The sequence below is a fragment of the Rhinopithecus roxellana genome, chromosome 12, assembly GCF_007565055.1.
Source record: "Rhinopithecus roxellana isolate Shanxi Qingling chromosome 12, ASM756505v1, whole genome shotgun sequence".
Classification (NCBI taxonomy): Eukaryota; Metazoa; Chordata; class Mammalia; order Primates; family Cercopithecidae; genus Rhinopithecus; species Rhinopithecus roxellana.
Window position 1 is genome coordinate 60,829,357 of NC_044560.1, and position 20,891 is coordinate 60,850,247.

The following is a 20,891-nucleotide window of genomic DNA, read 5'->3' on the forward strand; positions in this document are numbered from 1 at the left end:
TGAGCTAAAACAAAGGTATCAGCAGGACTGAGTCCCTTCTGGAGATGCCAGGGAAGGATACATTTCCTTGCCTTTTTCTGCTTTTAGAGGCTGTCCTCTTTCCTTGGTTTGTGGAGTTCCATTTCCGTGCCAGCAATGGCTGGTAAAGTCTGCACCACACTGCATCACTGCAACTCCTGCCCTCCTTCTGAATCTCTCCTTCACTTATATGGATGCTGTGATGACACTAGGCCCACCCGCATAATCTAGGATCCTCTCCTCATCTCAAGGTCAGCTGATTAATAGCCTTAGTTTCATCTGCAACTTGAATTCTCCTCACCATGTAATCTATCATATTAAGAGGTTCTGAAGATTAGGGCATGGACATTTTTTTGGGAGGGGACATTATTCTGTCTACCACATGAAGTTTTGAATACATCTATTAAACAGATGAGTATTTTCAATATCACATTTCTAGAACATTATCCTGCAATGGCACTGATAATAATAGGTCACAGGTTTACCAGGTAAGAAATTAGAAGATAATGAGAAGTTATTATCATGGATTCTCTAAAAATGTAAAAGACCCTTTGGCAGGTAGCTCATCTTTCTTGAGAACAGGAATTCAGCAAAGCTGTAGCAGAATTGCTTCATTTAGATAACATTTTATTTGTTAGAGCAAGATTTGGCAGGCTTCATTTCAACAGCTGGAGAAATTAATTTAAAATCACAAATTTAGTGTATTGGCACACTTTTACAGGTAGGCAAAGAAAAATTACCTATTTTTGAGATCAAAGTCACTGCTTCTACATTTTAATGAGAAGATTTAAAGATAGATAGAAGCTATATATTTAAGCAGATATGATTTAATAGATAGTAGAAAATGGTCAGAAAATGGATCCACTGTGAAAACCTCTATAGTTCTCCATGATCTCTTTGTTAACAATAACAATTTTAAGTGTGTTTACACATTGTTAACAATAACAATTTTAAATATGTACTTTTCTGAAAAGAAAAAATAGCAATTCACTTTATAAATACTTTGATATTTATAATACCGCTTTAAAAATAGTAAATTAAAAGGGAATATTGCAATGTGAACTGCAATATTTCTAAAATTAAAAATAATAAAGGATTCAAATATTCTAATAATATAGTATAACTTTCACTTCACTGAAAGGTAATAGAATAGAATACTTCAGCTTTATTACACTGTTTTTACATTGATAGGCATAAACAATATTATACCTTGACACATTTGTATTTTACTGATTAAATATCCAAAGTCGCAATTTGTGAAATAAATATGGAAATAGTATATATCTCAGTCTAACCCTAGAAACAGATTTTTTTTTTGCTTTTTTTTTTTCAATTTGTGGAGGTAAACCTTTTTTGTTTCAGAATATTAGAAAAGGAAATAGATTTAGCAAACAGAAGTCTAAGTTGTTTTAGTGGACATTTAAGTTCAGAACAATTCACAAAACGGTAAAATGTGTTTCTTCAATTCTTTATTTTATCTCAACAATTTCTCAGCTAGTCTACAGAAAAAACAAGTTTATTCAAAATACATCTTATTATTTTAACAGTCATTCCCTTTTCACTGTTTGATATTCTGCTGCTTCATTCTCTTATGTTCCACTTTCTGTAACGGAGCTCATTACCAAGGTGGTAGGGGACTAGTTTCAGAGGCAACATGAGTCACAAAAATATCAAGCCAGTGGTTTCCTTCAGGACATTCATATATTTCTTGTGTTAGAAAGAAAATCTTTCCTTGGGTGCAGTGATATCACTCCTGAGAAACCAATTACTTTCCAAATATCTGCAACAGTATTTTTGACAGAACCATTTCACGTAGAAAAGCATACTATATCTATATGATACATAATTTTACCTTATTATCTACAGTTCCTATACTGTACACAGAAAAACTGATTTAAAATACTTTTTGTCTAGTAGTTAATAATTGGATAATTTGATGAGTCATTTTTATACATTGGGCATCCACAGCTTGGAATTTTTATTTTTGTGCAGTTGTAACTATCCATCACTCTCTATGTTTACCTTAAACATCCAAAACAACAGGGAACATTTTTGAACAATCTGTAATACTCTTCTTGAATCTAAAAATTAGAAAAAAGGAAAGGAAGAAATGTTAATCATAACAATCACATTTAATTTTTTTTCAAATCACAATAAATTGTTATATGTGGTTTTCTAAAGTATTATAGCTCAGAATATGTTCATTTAAGTTATATTTATATCTCTAATATCAAGGTTCTTTTAAAAGCATGTTTTCCTATGAACAGCTAAGCGATTTAGGCAATAAAGGCAGAAGTTATAAATCTATGAGAGTAAGAATTTTCTATCAATTTGGCAACTGATGCTACATGAATATACTAGACTCAACCAAAATAAGAAATTGTTTACCTTTCTAGATAAAACACACAGGAATAAGAAAATGAACATCCCCTGGAAAGCATTGCTGACTGTGAAGAGGTAAGCTGTAACCACTGATGCGTGCACAACATGGAGAACCCCAAAGATCCAGGTGGTGCCGAGAAGGAACAGAAGAGCAAGGGCTCCTCTTGCACAAGACCTATCACATATTAGAAACGCGTCAGTGAAGAAAGCCATGTATAGTTAACACATCTCCCAAATTACTCAAATTATGTGGGAGGTGAGTTTTCACTATAACCAAGAAACCTTTTACAAAGACCCAATAGAATTTCAAAACTGCTAAGTTGTGCTGCAGTTAAATGGGACAGCCTTTAGGGTATGCTACTGAACCATGGCAGGGGTGTGCTTCCAAAGTCAAATTACTAGTATCAAAACATGGAATTATGTTTAAGAGTAAGCAATTTCCTTAATCTTAAAATATTTTTATCGGGTGTACTGCAGTGTGCATGCTTTGATTTCAAATGTAATGTTGCAGGAATTCCTGAAGGTAAGACATATATCTGTTAGGAAGTATATTCCCTAAGAAACTCTGAAAAGTATACCATGTGGACTGGGGTCAGCACATATCTATGACATCAAAGGAGGCTCTGCTTTCCTTTCAGGTTTAGAAGAAAAGAATGTGTAGGATGTAAAAATAGGGTTTTGTTTTATTTTGTTTTGCTTTTGCAATACAAAAATATGTCAAGATAAATTCATTACAGAATACTGTTTTCTTAAAAATTAAAGAAAAATACACACACACACTCACTCTTAAATCTTTTCAGCAGAATGCCTGTGACTTTTGGCAAGACAATATTCTATCCTGCTCACTAAGGACACTGCCTTGGAAATGAAGCAACTAATGATTATTCTCTCATTCATTTTTAGTCGAATCATTCTTCGTTGCAGTAGATGTTTTAGCAGTATACCTCAGAAAATGAATCATTTTCAACTTTATTAAAACCAGTACACTACATGAAACCATAACTGGTGAGGACTAAAAGAAAGTAATCGATCAAACATTTACTAAATCCCAACTATAAATCTTGTGCAAAGTATTGAAACTACAGGAGTGTTCCCAAGCAACACAAATAGTACGTTGTTTCCAGTGTTCCCTATAGCATAATTCAGCTCTTCCTGAACAAATCATTTTCAAGGTTTCAATAAATCAGTTTTAAAGCAGGGGGTGGGGTGGAGGGGGTGGGTGTAAAGGAAAAGTCATGACAACATGCAAACTAGGAATAACAAGAAAGAAACAGTTATTAATTTCTGAAAAACATTTTACAAAAGAAAATCACTAAGGCCTTCCTTGCCTTAAAATACAGTCATCATCTTTTCCCTTTCAAAGGGTTGTATGTTTGAAAAAATTGCTTCTTACCACTTAATCTGTAGTAATTGTAGTTTTAATATACATACTAAATGCTATTTTCCAATATGTCTTTTAAGTATGGTAAAGTATGAAATCATTTAAAAATAATTCCCAAAATTATTGAGTTACTAAAGCTTTTAATTACTAAAAAAAAAAAAAAAAAGTGAACTCAAAGACACATTTACCTTATGTTCTCAAAGCAACTAACTTCTGGTTTCAACCCTGCAGTGTGACGAAAAACTTTGTATATGATAACTCCAAAAGCCAAGAGATTAACCTGGAAAAAGAATTAATTTCAAAGAAGAGATAGTTTTCACTTTAAATTAGATACATATTCAGAAAATAAATAGTAAAGATTTCAATAAGATAGGAACTAAAAATCATGGCATTTATATAGTTCTTTACAATATCACTGAATATTATCAGTACAAGCGGTAGTGAAAGCAACTTGTTTATGAAACTTCTTCAGATGTTATCATTCATACATAAAGATTGATGAGAATCATCTGCTGCCACTAATACGATTAATATAAACATTAAGGTAAATTTTGGTTTGGAAAGGTGTATAAACACTAAAGAAAACAAATTTTTGTTCAGTAAATTATATACTGTTTCTTTGAAGAAACGTATTAGTGATAATTCTGTCAACCCTTTAAAAATTTAGACTGGAAAAGAAAAATTGAAAGATTGAAAAGAAATAAGAAAACTCAGCAAAGCACTCTCAATTTCTACTGTGAGGAAATGTTTGAATGTACTTTCTCTCACATGATTTATCTAGATTCTCTCCTAATACAAATGTTAATATTTATTTTTTGGATTTAACCTTGGATGCTTTCAAAATGTTAATCAATGAATTAAATGTCTGTTGTTAGGCAAATAAATGTTAATAAACACAGTCTATTATTTATAGTTTGTAATACGAGCTAAATAGAATCGAAGAGTTGTCAACATTTTTATTGTGACTGCATTATGAAAAGTTTCCTCTTATTTTCCTTTTTCTGTAGTTTTGAAGACCTACAAGTCATATTTGCAGTGTTAGAAGGCTAAATGAGGGGTATATGTTAAATGTATATATATTCTAATATGAGCATATCAATAATTTAAAATATTAAATATTATAGAAATAGTTGGAAGGCTAATCCCTTATTAAATATATTTTATTAATTCAAGCAGATTTTTCCAAAGACCCTTTGAAATGACAACAGCAAGGTGCAACATCATAATTTTCAGCTAATTCTTCTACTAGCAGTTCAGAAGCTTACAGTTTTCAAACATTTCTTTTTTCTGTATTCTAATGAATTTTATGTATCCTCTCAAAATGAAATTTAGTATATTTTAGTATTACAAACAGCAGTATAAAATAATGGGCCTGAGAATTTCATGTTGTCACTTTTGTATGGAGGGGTCTTTGAGAGGAAATCTCAGAGGAATAAGGGGTCTAGTCTCTTCTTCCTGTTTCCAAATGTCCATTACTTCTAATTATATGAGTAATTAATCCTAATTATAGTAATGCCTCCATACTTTAGCAATTGCAGAGGTGAGATAAATAATATTTAAATTGATTTAGGTGATAGTTCCATCCTCTTTGTATGTTCAAATAATTAACTGAAATGACAATTAAATAATATTTAATTTTATAAGTAGTGTTTCAAACTCACGAAGCTGGAATACTTAGTATTTTCTAGGTTTCAATAGCTATAGCTTCTTTGTATAAATTTGGAAATAACTCTTTAATTTTATAAATATATGCACATATATTTATAAATAAGAGTTGTAAAATTTGGTTAGTCTAAATAATATATGCCTAACCATTATTGGTTTGAAAACTTTAAAATAATTTTTATGAGGTGTTTATATTGATCTTGTTATCTCAACAAAGAGTTAGAAGATAAAGTAAATGATAAGAAAAACTGTTCTCTAGATCCACAAATTTTCCACATAATAGTAATTTCCGCATAAATTAGTAATTTATTTAAGTTTCTTAAACTTCTGTTTTCAATAAAACTGACTTTGAAAAATAGCTGCTCATACTAATGGTTTCTCAGAAGTTCACATTCATTTTGGATATGCTCTTCTACATCACATGCTGAACTAGTGAAGAGAGGAAATGGAACATTCCCTGAGGTGATCCAAATCTTGAAAGTACATTTTTTCTGTAAAAAGTGGAAAATGTTTACATACTTATAAAACCCAGGTGCTGCTGGGCAAGTGGGAGACTAATTCTTATTCCATTAGCACATATTTTCCCAAATGTAAGAGAAAACAGATTAAAACATGTTTATCAAAAGGTGTTATAGTTTTGTTATCCAAAAATCAGAAACATACTGATTATATAATCCACATTCATTGATAATAATATAAATATGTGGAACTTTTTATTTTCACTTATGCTAAGAATTTTTTAAGGGGCCTATAAAGTGTCTTGTGCAGTGGCAAGGGCTAGGTACCTATTAATGATTAAAACAGACATGGTCTTTTGTTCTCATAGATACTATTGAGAAACAGATAGTAAACAAATAATCATACAATCCTTATAAATCTACAAACTGTGATAAATGCTATTAATTCTCACATTAAAACTGTTAGGAGAGACACAATGGACATGTAAGATTAGAATGAAGGTTTAGGAAGTACCTGTCTTGGGACTTAGTATTTAAACCCAGATTTAATCAGTTATAATACATTAGCAGATCAAATAATGAAGGGACAAAAAGCATTCTATGGAGAAAAACAGCAGAGGAAAATCCTCAAGGCTTGAGGAGCTAAGAAAGTGATATTACTATAAACAATTGATAAAGGTGGCTGAAGTATAGTAAACAAAGCGAAGAGTGGCATGTCATGAGTTGGGTGAGGACAGGGACAATTATCACTTAGATTTTATTTGAAATGCAAAGGTTAATTTACTCGTTTGTTCCATAATTATTCGTGTACAATAGGCCTTCTTAAAGAACTTATAGTATGCTGGAGAAGATGACCAGAAAACAGGCAAGTGCAACAAGATTCAGAAAGCACTATGTAGTTGTTTACTTAGTGTAATGAAATAACCCAGGTGATTGCACCCTAAATAGGGATTTTTAAGCCAGTCTTGAATGACCAGTAGAAGCAAAGGAGGAAAACACGGAGAAATAAATGATCACTGTGAACGTCAATCATTGGACGTATCTATGTATTCCCACTTCCTAGGTGTTCAGATCCAATGGTTCACGCCACTCTTCACTTTGTTTAGTATACTCCAGCCGCCTTTATCAATTGTTTATAGGAATGTCACTTTTTTAACTCCTCAAACCTTCCTATGCTGTTTTTCTCCATAAAATATTTTTTGTCCCTTCATTATTTGATCTACTAATGCATTATAACTGATTAAATCCGGGTTTAAATGCTAAGTCCCAAGGCAGGTACTTCGTAAACCTTCATTCTAATGTTACATGTGCATTTTGTCTGTCCTTAGGCTCAATCTAACTCTTCCATTTGGAAGTCTAATAGGCACTGTGAGTTAAAGAAAAGTCGGCTGGGCGCAGTGGCTCATGCCTGCAATCCCAGCACTTTGGGAGACCAAGGCAGGCGAATCACGAGGTCAGGAGACCGAGATCATCCTAGCTAACATGGTGAAACACCGTCTCTACTAAAATACAAAAAATTAGCCAGGCGCGGTGGCGGGAGCCTGTAGTCCCAGCTACTTGGGAGGCTGAGGCAGGAGAATGGCGTGAACCCGGGAGGCTGAGCTTGCAGTGAGCCAAGATGGCACCACAGCACTCCAGCCTGGGTGACAGAGTGAGACTCTGTCTCAAAATAAATAAATAAATAAATAAATAAATAAATAAATAAATAAATAAATAAGGAAAGTCAAAAACCAAACTGCTGTTTTTCCCACAAATAACCTATCTTTTTCTGCAATCTTCCCCATCTCAAAAAAAGTTATCTTATTCTTCTAAGTCACCAGTGAACTCTTTGTTTCTACCTTCAAAGCATATTCAGAATATGACCACCAACTGCTTACCATTTCCACAGACACTATCCTGAAAAGGGCCACCATTATGCCTCCTCTGCACTACTTCAGAAACCTCCTAATTGATCTCTCTTCTGCCGTCCTTACTTTCCTATAATCTATCTCATCACAGCACTCAACCTGATCTCTCTAAAATGTAAGCCACATCTTTTCCCTGTTCAGAATCCTCCAATGGCTTCCTATGTCATTCAGAGTTAAAGTAAAAGATCGCACAGTGGATTTTAAGGTCTGAAATTGAGAGGTGACAATGTGCTAGCAGCCCTCAATCTCGGCGCCTCCTCGGCCTTGGCGTCCACTCTGGCGGCGCTTGAGGAGCCCTTCAGCCTGCCATGGCACCGTGGGAGCCCCTCTCTGGGCTGGCTGAGGCGGGAGCTGCCTCCCTCTGCTTGTGGGGAGGTGTGGAGCGAGAGGCAGGGGTGGAACCGGCGGCTGCCAGTGGCGCTCGCAGGTCAGTGCAAGTTCCGGCAGGCAAGCGCTCAGCGGCCCCGCACAGGGAGTGGACTGCCGGTGCCGCTGGCCCAGGACAGTGAGGGGCTTAGCACCTGGGCCAGCAGCTGCGGAGGTTGCACTGGGTTCCCCAGCAGTGCCGGCCCACCGGTGCTGCGCTCAAATTCTCGCCTGGTTTAGCTGACTCCCCGCGGGGCAGGGCTTGTGACCTGCAGCCCGCCATGTCTGAGCTCCTCCGCTACCGTGGGCTCCCACGTGGCCTGAGTCTCCTCAACGGGCGAAGTCCCCTGCTCCGTGGCACCCAGTCCCATTGACCACCCGAGGGCTGAGGAGTACAGGCCCGGCTCGGGAGTGGCTGGCAGCTCTGCCTGCAGCCCCTGTGCAGGATCTACTAGGTGAAGCCAGTTGGGCTCCTGAGCTGGATGGGGCTTTGGAGAACTTTTCCATCTAGCACTCTGTCTAGCTCAAGGATTGTAAGCACACCAATCAGTACTCTGTCAAAACGGACCAATCAGTTCTCTGTAAAATAGAACAATCAGCTCTCTGTAAAATGGACCAATCAGCAGGATGTGGGTGGGGTCAGATAAGGGAATAAAAGCAGGCTGCCCCGAGCCAGTCAGCAGCAACCCTGTCCCATCCCCTTCCACACTGTTGAAGCTTTGTTCTTTTGCTCTTTGCAATAAATCTTGCTGCTGCTCACTCTTTGGGTCCATACTGCCTTTATGAGCTGTAACACTCACCCGGAAGGTCTGCAGCTTCATGCCTGGCAGCGAGACCAGGAACCCACCAGAAGGAAGAAGCTCCAGACACATCTGAATGTCTGAAGGAATAAACTCCGGACACACCATCTTTAAGAACTGTAACACTCACTGTGAGGGTCTGTGGCTTCATTCTTGAAGTCAGCAAGACCAAGAACCCATCAATTCTGGACACAAAATGATTAGATCTCTGCTATACCTCCTCCCCCAAGCATTACTTCTCTATCTTTTGACCACTTCACTCCACTCACAGTGAGTTCGCCATAGTTTTTCCAGTACCCCATGCACCATGCCATAGGGCAGCTGAATTTGTGCACTAAGATATTCCCATGGCTCATTCCCTCACCACTCTGTTTAAATGCCATCTTGCCTACATACTCGGTGCCATGTACTTCTATTAAAAAACCAAAACTCAAATGATAAAATCAGACCTTAGTTTAATTTCATGGAAATGTAGAGAATGACGAGTATTCTTTACTGTTTTGCACAATGCGAACTTTGTATGCCAACACGTTCTTCCCTTGCCTTAGTCATTAAAAAACTGACACTCTCCTTGACCAAGCTCGAGCCAGGTTCCTGTGAGCCCTCTTCACAACTAGGTAAGCCTTGACCTTGGGCTTCAGTGTCTGATCTTGTGGAGTCCAATTTTAGTAAAATTCCTGATAAGTCAGTTTAGAGAGAATCTCCTCACTTCTGATACCTGATCATTCTCAATACCTAGTCAAATTCTTTAGCTCACATCCTTGATATTTGGTCACCCTGGCTTGCCATTCAGTAGGAATCCTGTTAAGTCAGTTTAGCAAGAATTCACCTTACCCATGTTGTCTCTTCTCAGTAATTATTCCATTACCCTTAACTGGCACCTTGGCTATAAATCCCGATTTCAGCGTTGGGCCAATATACCTCCCCCGACATAGTTTTGACACCTATCACAACAGTCCTGAATAAAGTCTCCCATGCCATTTAACAACAGTCAAAACAAATTTTTACTTTAACTTTGTTTCAGAATACTTTTACTAGAAAAATACTTATCTAAAATTATTTAGAATGTTTCTCTTTCATTATTCAAAATTTCCTGAATTATACGATCCAAAGTCATATTACAATATTCAGCAACGTTAGGGTAAATCAAGAAAAATATAGGTTTTCCCAGTTATGCCCTGTTGCCCAGTTACCCCCAATGTCATATTAAAATATTCAGCAAATTTGAGGTAACTGGCAAAACTCATATTTACTCCTTTATATTGTCTGTGCCCTAAGCTACTTTAAATCCTTTTACTAACAGTGTCAAAGCTATAAATAAAGAATCAGTATCACCTAAAGACATCTAAAGGCACGTAAGTTTATGTACTTAGAGGTAGAAATAAAGCTTACACGATATGGAAAAATATCTTTGGGGAATTTTATAAAATAAGTATGAAGCGTTTGAGGTGAGATTAAAAAAAAAAGGATACCTCAAAAAAAGATGATAAAGAATTAGAAAGCATTTCTAATAATAATAAATAGTTTTCAGTTAACCTGGAGGTAATGACTTGGAGAATAGATGATAAAAGTCTGCATTTTGGGTTGAGCAGCTAGAAAGATACTATCAGCTTTGGGAGGCCGAGGCGGGCAGATCATGAGATCAGGAGATCGAGACCATCCTGGCTAACACAGTGAAACCCCGTCTCTACTAAAAAAATACAAAAAATTAGCTGGGCGCGGTGGCGGGAGCCTGTAGTCCCAGCTACTCGGGAGGCTGAGGCAGGAGAATGGTGTGAATCCGGGAGGCAGAGCTTGCAGTGAGCAGAGACCGCGTGCCACTGCGCTCCAGCCTGGGTGACAGAGAAAGACTCCGTCTCAAAAAAAAAAAAAAAAAACAAAAAAAAAACAAACGAAAAACAAACAACAAAAAAACATACTATCAGCACTGTTTACATAACAGTGTCTAACATCATGATAGCAGACTTGGGTAATACTTTAAAATGTAAGAAAAATCACTGGTATTCTTCTGAATTAAGAAAATAGTGCTTTTCAAATGAGATGCACTTTTACTCCTTAGTGCATACCTGTGTGTGCTTATTTAATTCACTGTGGTCCCTTTATTAATCTCTAAATAATAGCACCACAAAAGCACCAAGGATAACTAATGATTTATAAATGAACATTCCTTCATTATCACTTTTGTCTCTCTCTCTCTCTCTTTTTTTTTTTAACGATTTTAGATTGTCAACTTGGGTTCCATGATATTTTGATAGAAATAAACAGGGCAAGGACTTTAGATGGCAAGTATAAGAACTTTGAAATTCAATGCTGCACTTCAGAATACAGAAGAAAATAAAAATAGCTGTGAAGAAAAAAAAATCACTCAAAGTCATGAACACTTAACCTTTGAGATAAAGCGATATTTTAAATTTAAAGTCATTTTTGTTTCATCTTAAGTGATATTTATCTATAAAGAGACCTGTTTCTTAACTTCAGATACATGCAGCTCATATATTTCATGTATTTCAAAGCTTAGTATATACATTTTGTTGTTTGACAGTATGTTAAAAATTTTTAAGCGTCTTTAAAAAAAAAACAAGAAATTTAAGTAGATGAGTTGGTGAAAAAATGACAACGAATTCTGAAGGATTTAGACCTACAGGTACATTCAACCCAAAGGCTTCAAAATCAGACTTCAAATTGAAGCATCCCAATCAGTTATTTTTCCTTTCTTAGTTTTTTTCTCAATAATTGATGAAGCCATCTATATGCTGATGTTAGATCTCATCCAAAAAAATGAAAAGATTTCTCTTACAGCACGTTTAGACCCATGCTTAAATTTTTCATATGTGTCCAACAGAATCTGGTTCATTTAAGGATGTGTCATAATTACAACGTCTTTGTTCTTTCAAATAGTTTTATTACCTTTAAGTCAACTGGCCTATGACAGACCTGCTTTTGCCATGTACAATGGATGGGTTTCTATTCACTGGCCTACTGAATAGCGATATACAACAGCTGTTCATTCTCAATCATTATACCACTGCAGAAATGGCTATGTATGTATGTACTTATTTTGAGACAGGGTCTTTGCTCTGTTGCCCAGGCTGGAGTGCAGCAGTGCAATCATAGTCCACTGCAACCTCAACCTCCTGGGCTCAAGCAATCCTCCCACCTCAGCCTCCTAAGTAGCTGGGACCACAGGTGTGCACCACCATACCTGGCTAATTTTTTGGATTTTTAAGTAGAGATGGGGTTTTGCCGTATTGCCCAATCTGGTCTCAAACTTCTGGGCTCAAGCGATCTGTCCACCGAGGTCTCCCAAAGTGCTGGGAATACAGGCATGAGCCACCATGCTTGGACCTATGTAGTTATTAATTTAAACATCAAAAATTTAAATTATGCTCTATTAATTGTCCATGAGTTAAGTTGGAATCAAAGTAGTACAGGTTTTGTCTTCTGTCTGATTTACTTTTTTTTCTTAACCATTCTTAATCATTCTCAATTGGGAAATTGAGATTACCATATTAAGTGCCTTAGTTACAATGCTTATCACAGAGTATCAGAAAATTGGGTGGTGTAAAGCAGAATAATGCCCCCCCCCCCCAAAAAAATGTCCACACCCTGATTCTTGGAACCTGTGAATATGGCAAAAGGGATATTACAGATATAATTAATGTTATAAACTTTAAGATAGGGAGGTGATCCTGAATTACCTGGTTGAACCCAATATAATCACATGAGCCTTTGAGGCAGAGGAGATTTGGTGGGAGAGATAAGGCAAAAGTGAAGTGGAGGCAGAGAAATTTAAGCAGGAAAAGACACCAACAGCTGTTGCTGGCTTTGAAGATGAATGAGATCATGAGTCGGGGAAGGTAGGAGGCCTCTGCAGATTTGAGTACAAGCCCCGTCTCACAGTCACCAGGGAAATGGGGCCTTAGTCCCACAACTGCATGGAACTCAATTTGGCCAACAACCTGAATAAAAATGGAAACGAATTCTTCCCCACTCCCTCCAGGGACACTGATATCTTGATTTTAGCCCATTGAGACTCTAAGCAGAAAAAACCGCTGCGCCATGCTACACCCAGACTTCTAACCTACAGAACTGTGAGATAATACGTTTGTGTTGTCTTAGGCCACTGAATTGTGGTAATTCGTTATAGCAGCAATAGAAAACTAATATAGGGAGAAATACATGCACATGTACATATATGTGTGTGTAGGTATGATATGGTTTGGCTCTGTGCCCCCATCCAAATCTCATGTTGAATTGTAATCTTTAGTGTTGGAGGAGGGGTCTGGTACAGGTGATTGAATCTTGGGGGCGGACTTTCCCCTTTGCTGTTCTTGTGATAGAGTTCTCATGAGATCTGGCTGGCTGAAAGTGTGTAGCACCTCTCCCTTCACTATTTTCCTCTCTCTGATCACCATGTGAAGACGTACTTGCTTCTCTTGCTTCTCTTTCACTTCATGATTGAAAGTTTCCCAGCCATGCTTCCTGTATGGCCTGAGGAACTGGGAGTTAATCAAACCTCTTTTCTTCATAAATTACCCAGTCTCAGGTAGTTCTTTGTAGCGGTGTGAGAATGGGCTAAATACAATGTGTATATGTATATAAACGAAATACCCTATAATTATTGTTTTTATTATCTTTAAATTAATACTTATTTTAAACTTGATTTTAAATTTTAAAAGGTTTAACTTAATATTAAATTGTGTAAGATTTAAAATCCAGTTTAAAATAAATACTAATTTATAGTACCTACCATATTTCTTCTGTAAAATTCTTAACTTTATATGTCCTTCACATAGGATTGCCAGATCTTGTAAATAAAAATATAGGATACCAGTATCTTGGTTCCCAATATTAATATTAATTCCATGCAATATTTGGGGTCATATTTGCACTTAAAAATTGATTCATTGTTTATCTAAAATTTAACTACACTTGGCATCCGGCATGTCAACCCTAACTTCATAGCTTTCAAGTTTTGTTCACATCTGATCTTTTTGTAATCTGAGGACATAGGCTTCTTAGTGGAAAACCCCAATGATGTCACCCTCTTCACACAGGCTGATCTATAATTGTTTGAAAGAGACCTCAAAGGAAGAGGGGCTAAATTTTTAGATGTTCCAACTATTGAGGAAACTGAATATATGTGTATATGTTAAAACTGATAAAATGTCCTAAAAGTATGTAGTCTATGAAAGGGCACATAAAAGGATTGAACCCAGAAAATGATACATTTGGGCTTGGCAGAACTCTTTCTCCTTGGAAACTCCTTGGTACACATGGTACAATTGGGTATGAAAGCAGTGGATTGAGCCAGCACCTGATAAACACCTTTTGTTAGTAAAATAATGGTTAGAAATAAAATGTATAATGCACAGGTATAAAATGGTATTAGTACATCTGTGAAAATTCACAGCAAGTATGAAACCAGTGTTTGGTCACCTACTGTCAGATTTGTAAAAAAGATAGAATAACTTTCAGCCCCCATACAGCTACATGACACTGTTAGGAGGCGTCTCTCTGCTAACACCATGAGCCTCATCATGTTCAGCACTCACTAGGGTCAGGATTTAGCACACTTGGGAATATCTACAGAGCTAAAAGATATTTCTCTGCTGAGGTTACCAACACTCAGCTCAGCAGAAAGCAGACCTCAGAGAAATGGGAGTGCAGTCTATAATTACGTGAAAAAAAAATTAAGTGATATGAAACACATTGAAACATCTGAAACCATAATAAATATATTCAAGTAGGCTCTTTATATCACAAAAGGAGAAAAATTTTAATAGATCACTCTGGGATAGTAACAGTATCATAAAAATGCAGTGAATTCTTGAGATTTATACTTTAGTAAACAGCAATGTTGTCTTACCAGGCATTGACTGCAGAGGAACCCAATTAGATGAATAATCGCTCTGAGATAATGTGGCATTCTGCATGTACTTAAAAACTACTGTTATACTGAAACTCAAGTAAATGACCACCTCCACACCTCCCAAAATTAAATTTCTGAGTGCTGATATTGAGTGCTTTCTATGTGCCAGACATTGTTCCAAGTCTGTTTTATTTATGAATTTGTTTAACCCTCTCACCAACTTTACAGGATAAGCATTCTTTGCCTTAATATTGTCACCATTACCATTATTATTTCTGTTGTTGCTCTTATTATTGTATTTGTTTCACATTTATGGCAACAGAGGCAGAAAGAGGTCAAATAACTTGCCCAAGGTAATACAATTAGGGGGTAACAGAGCCAACATTCATATCTAGTAGACAGGTTATAGAATTTATGCTCCTGAGCACTTTACAAAGCTACCAAACTACATATGAAGGAACAATAAAGAGAAGCTAAACTGACATCTACAATTTTAAGAATTTAATTGCACAAACATGTATTTACATGTGTAGCTAACAATTATTGCCTTTGAGAAATAAAGGAGAAGAACAACATATTAGTAAGTATTAATATGGTTAACTATTTTGCATTAGTGTTCATTCAAATTAGTCATGATACCAGTGATGAAGGCCTTGTTAACAGCCAACAGGATTTAGTGCACTGTGCTAATTATCCTTTACTGGAGACACGTGTCCTCACTGTTCTCTGTGGTCAAGGGATTAAAGAAGGTGGTAATTTTTCCTGTTCTGGTTAACAACAAAGCTTTCCATCCTTTAGAGTCCAAATATAACTGTATAATCATTTCATGAGAGTGATTTCCAAAGTGGATTGTCAAAAAAATATCAGTTGGGGTACATAAAGAACACATTTGAATTCCAATTGATACTTTCCCAAGGAAAAATTAAAATTTAATACTTAAAAATGAATGACACCAGTGTCCTCACTTTTTCCATGTTCTATGGAGTGGAGTCCCATGTCAGATCTGAGCCATTCTGAAGCTGGTATTTCTTCCTCAAGGTGGAGAAGTCCCCCCTCTTTATCTTTCAACCTACTGCATCATATTGTATACATGCCTGTCAGCACACACTATTTAGTTTTAATAAAGTAATCCTAATGAAATGGACAAATAACACTTAAGATGTCTCCAAGTGCACTGTGTTAAAATTAATACTATTAAGGAAAATACAAACAAGAAAATGACAAACTGATGTTTTTCTTACTTCTGAAGTGTGTTATTTGCCAGCCAGGCTTCAAGTCTATGTAACAAGTCCATATAAGCCCATCATGGCTAAAATCTGTGAAGATCTAATCAGATTTGATTAAATGGTATTACAAAACTCCAAGTATGAAGACGACAATTCGAAGCATGGATTTAGATCCAGTTTTCAGTCATATTTAAAGTTATGCATATCCATGAAACATTTAGAAGTGTCTAGTAATGTTTTCTACTTAATAGTGGAAGTTTTAAAAAAATCATGTCCTATTGGCCAGGCGCAGTGGCTCACACCTGTAATCCCAGCACTTTGGGAGGCCGAGGAGGGTGGATCACGAGGTCGAGAGATTGAGAGCATCTTGGCCAACATGGTGAAACTCCGTCTCTACTAAAAATATTTGCTGGGCATGGAGGCATGTGCCTATAGTCCCAGCTACTCAGGAGGCTGAGGCAGGAGAATTGCTTGAACCTGGGAGGCGGAGGTTGCAGTGACCCGAGATCATGCCACTGCACTCTAGCCTGGAGACAGAGCGAGACTCCGTCAAAAAAAAAAAAAAAAAAAAAAAAAAAAAAAAAAAAAAAAAATCATGTGCTATTGAAGAAAATCTCTGTTCTTCATGATAAAATTAACTAAAATAATACATGGAACATAATATAATAACCCATGAAGTAATACATGGAAAACAAACAAAATAATGGCACCAAATTTCAATGTGTTCCTTTATATACTCCTTCATTAAAAACTTCTTAGAAAGTGCAATAATAAAACATTACTGAAGATTTGAAGAAATAAGTATTAGAACAGAGTACCCAGAGTTGTAGATCTGCTACACCTGATGTGAAAGTACAGATTTAATGTATTTTTGAGGTTTCAGCTCCCTGATAGTCATTTAAACCAAGTATTGAACTTAGATCTATACCTTTGAATTGCTGCATTTAAAGTATAATCAATATTTCATTAAAAAAAGAAATGCTAATATTTTAGTGAGAATCATATTGATCTATTTTAAATATTGTTATTTCATCTTTCATTCTTTAAATGTATATTTTAAAGTATGTTTTACAATATACATTATATGCTGTATAAGATAACTTATATAAAATATTAGTAAACTAATAAATGACAGACATTTTCAAGATATAAACATACATTTAGTGAGGTACATACTTTTTACTGATGGGTGTTTAGTCAAAAATGGTTGAAAACCACTTTCTTATATGATATGACAGTTTTAAGAAAGCAACAAATGCACCTTCAAAATAAATGGACTAAATGGACTTTAAAGCCACACTCATAGGTTCAGATTCCAGTTCTCATACTTACAAGAAAGTTAATATATTTAATTATTTGTGTCTTGCTTTCTTTGTGTGTAAAACATGGATAGTATTGGTACTTAGAGGTTGTTTGTGTGTATTAAATTATATAACTAATGTAAAGTACTCCGAAGAGTGCCTAATATTTAAGTTCTCAATAAACATCAATTATTATCAGTAATGGTTATAACGCTTATACAGAATTATGGTTCTTCCATATTGTCTTCAAAATTTGAAGTGACCAAAAATACATATAATATATATTTATTCAACAACTAGATAATTGGATAATTATTATTTTGTGATACGGTTTCATTGGACCTGTCAATAGCACCTTAAAATACCAGAACTTACATTTGTCAGTCTTTAGTTTTGGGTAATATGTTCTTAATATAGAGGAGGGAAATATTTTCCACTTTCAAGACTTTCTTCTAAAGTGATGTCAGCAAAGTAAGTACTGAAATGGATATAATTCAAGAGTATGTTGAGCATTTATCATTTGTGTAAACAATTCCTCATTTCTGTTGAAACTTCTCTGGGGTAGAACTGTAATTTACAGGTCATAAACCTGGCTACCTTCAAGAAATTTATAGAAAGAAAGAAATAACTATATTGCAAAGGGTAACCCACAGAGTACCTGGAATATAAGAAAAATATTCATAATTAATCTGTTATGAAATTCTGGGAATTTTGTGAGAGCAGATAGCTACCTTTTCTTACATTTCTCTAGTATAGAGCTGGGGTTAGCAAACATTTTCTGTAGAGGTGAAGAAAATAACAATTTGAGGTTTTGAGAGCCATATGGCCTTGATCACAACTACTCAACTCTGCCACACCATTAAAGCAGAGAATACATAAACAAACAAATGAGTGTGGCTGTATCCCAATAAAACTATTTACAAAAACAAACCATGCTCTTTGATGACTACTGCTCTAGAATCCAAGGTCCACAAGGACAAAGACTGTTTTCTGTTTTATTCGGCGATGTATTCTCAAGGCCTAGAACAGTGTTTGTAGTATACAAGATGCTCAATAATCATTTGTTGAATAAATAAAAGGGTAAAGGATAGACTCTATATTTAAACCCCAGGTATCCTTAATAACCTTTGTAAAGGAGCATTTAGCCATTAATTTGACTAAACATTTTGAAAAATTACATTTTTATTTTGTCTCATATTTTGCAGATTGTGACATAATAGTATATAATTAGTAACAGAATACTACATATGAAAATAGAAACAAAGAGATATAGCCAAAATTATCCAAATATAATTATTCTCCAGGAATAACTCTGAGTAGGGAAAAATAATAAAGTTACATCTGTTGATGTGGATAGACACATTGAATAACCTTCAATATTTTGCATCTAACAGAAACTAAAGATTCATGGATTTTATGATATAAATTCATTAATCTAAGACTTGGGCACACTGGTAGGCCGCAACTAAATTGTTAGTCAACAAGTTGGCAGGATATTTCTCTATTAGGAAATTAATCCTCATGTTATAGCTAAATAATTGCTCTATTTAATTATGGCTAAAATCCCATCCTAATACATAATCATTTTAAGCATTAAGATAATATTAGCACTTCATATTTTTAACATGTTTCCGTTAGGAATATTTTAATAGTGGTATTTTTTTTTCAGTGTTTGAGGGAATAATTTACAAGTCTCAAAAACAGAATCAAAAGGCAGAGAGAACTGGACATTTGTATCCATGAAGAATAAAGTGACCCACATGGGAGTAAGTGAGCTACATGGGCTTATCTTTATCACTGGTTTTTAAGTGTAGATGATTTTAAACCATGGAAAGGAATAAAGGTGAAGGAGAACAACTGCATGTGAAGAGCATTTGCAACAATGTAATTGTTTGTTTGATGTAATGTGACAATGAATACTACACAATGAACTCTTTCTTATTAAGATACAAGCAATGAAAAATATTTCTTGTATATACTTGCAATAGAAAACAAGAACAGAAGTTAGTAAGAATCAAACATTTTAAAGGAAGTTTATAAAACTGTAAGCTTTAAGGTATAAAAACTTTAATATAAATTTATGTAAGTTGCTTGCTGAGAAACTAAAACAGAACTTATGCAATTAAATTCAAAGGTATATCTAAAATTATTGCCAATTTAAATTTTCATTTAAAAGGCAAAAATAGAAGAGATGTAAGATGTTCCCCAAATTATTAAGAATTGTCTTTTTCTGACTTTTAAAGAATGCTCTAATAATTTGATTTTGTTTTTTAACAGTATCTCTGTATCTAGAGTTGATACCATTATCCCCATCTACATATTAGAAATTCAGGGCATGGAAAGAACCCATTGTTTGTTCTCTTCACTGTCCATACTGCTTTTGAAAACTTCTGACATTGTCTGGCCAGCACTTCATTTCATTCAGTTCAGTGTAAAACCTCAGCATTAAAATTCCTACTGAAAGCATGTCGTAGGTAGATAGATTGATATATGTAGGTAGATATAGTAATCATTTCTGAAGAAAAAGTAAATAAAGTAAAAGTGATAGTTTATAATGAATGCTGCACATATTTTTCTGAAAATTTTTTTCAAAATAATCTCATGTCCATGATGATTTATTTCTTTAAATTTCCATTTCAAGGAAGGAAATATCATTTCTGAGTAATCTTTCTTGGTGCATCATTCATTTATTCATTCAACAGTGTTACTTGAGTGAATTCTACATGCTGACTCCTAAAGATAATATACTGGGAACAAACCCATAAGGTTTTGTTTTCACAGAGCTTACAGTACTCCTTCGAGAAGACAGATATTAATAGGTTATTCACACTAACACACGTGTAATTATAGAATGATAAAAGTTTTCCAAAAGAAAAAAATGGGCTTCTATGAAAGAATTTAACAATGAGATTTATTATGAACTAATGAGTCAAGCAGGACTTTCCTTCAAAAGTGTTGTTTGAGTTGATATCTGAAAGACAAATGAGTGGTAACTAGATGGAGGTATGAACAGAAGGAAGTGATAGGGAATGTTTTAGTGCAGAGGTGCTGAGATGGGAAGGTACACAGAACCTCTCAGGACGCCTCAAGCAGCCAGTGTGACTGAATATGGAGAGCTCGTGAAAAAAGAAGCTGAGCAGCAGACAGGGTCTAGAATGTGCACTTCTACGTAAAGTATCCACATGTCCCTGTTTGCCTGGGCTGGTTGTCATTTTGATTAGATACAATCAGGAGGAATGATTTTTGCATCAAAAAGAATCTTAAATGTTTATTCCTTGGGAAGCCCTGCAACTAGACTGCACAATGTTTCCATATGAGAAAAAGAAATCAAGACCAAGCCACGCAGACAGTCCATTCTCTCAAAATTTGTAACTCATATTTTGCAGGGAATATTAAAGGGGACAGAGGGATATGACAAACACTTATAGAGAAGTTTAAATATCTTCAGCTGTGTAGAACAAGAGCTCTGCAATGGCTAAGAAAGACTGATTCAAAGAAAGTCTCCCTCTTGTAGT

General features: G+C 35.4%; 1 protein-coding gene across 2 annotated transcripts in view; it reads right to left on the minus strand.

Moving 5' to 3' along the window:
* Positions 1-1,367: 1,367 nt before the first annotated feature.
* The window catches only part of ADGRL4 (adhesion G protein-coupled receptor L4), a 119,684-nt gene continuing 100,160 nt past the window's right edge, over positions 1,368-20,891 (minus strand). Inside the window, exons 13-15 of one of the 2 annotated variants that reach the window (XM_030913079.1) lie at positions 3,970-4,061; positions 2,407-2,575; positions 1,368-2,099 (exon numbers count right to left, since the gene is read on the minus strand). In XM_030913079.1, coding sequence (XP_030768939.1) covers positions 2,037-2,099; positions 2,407-2,575; positions 3,970-4,061 — 324 coding nt within the window. In that variant the 3' untranslated portion in view covers positions 1,368-2,036. The remainder of the gene's footprint in view (positions 2,100-2,406; positions 2,576-3,969; positions 4,062-20,891) is intronic. The other variant, XM_030913080.1, reaches the window with a different exon arrangement.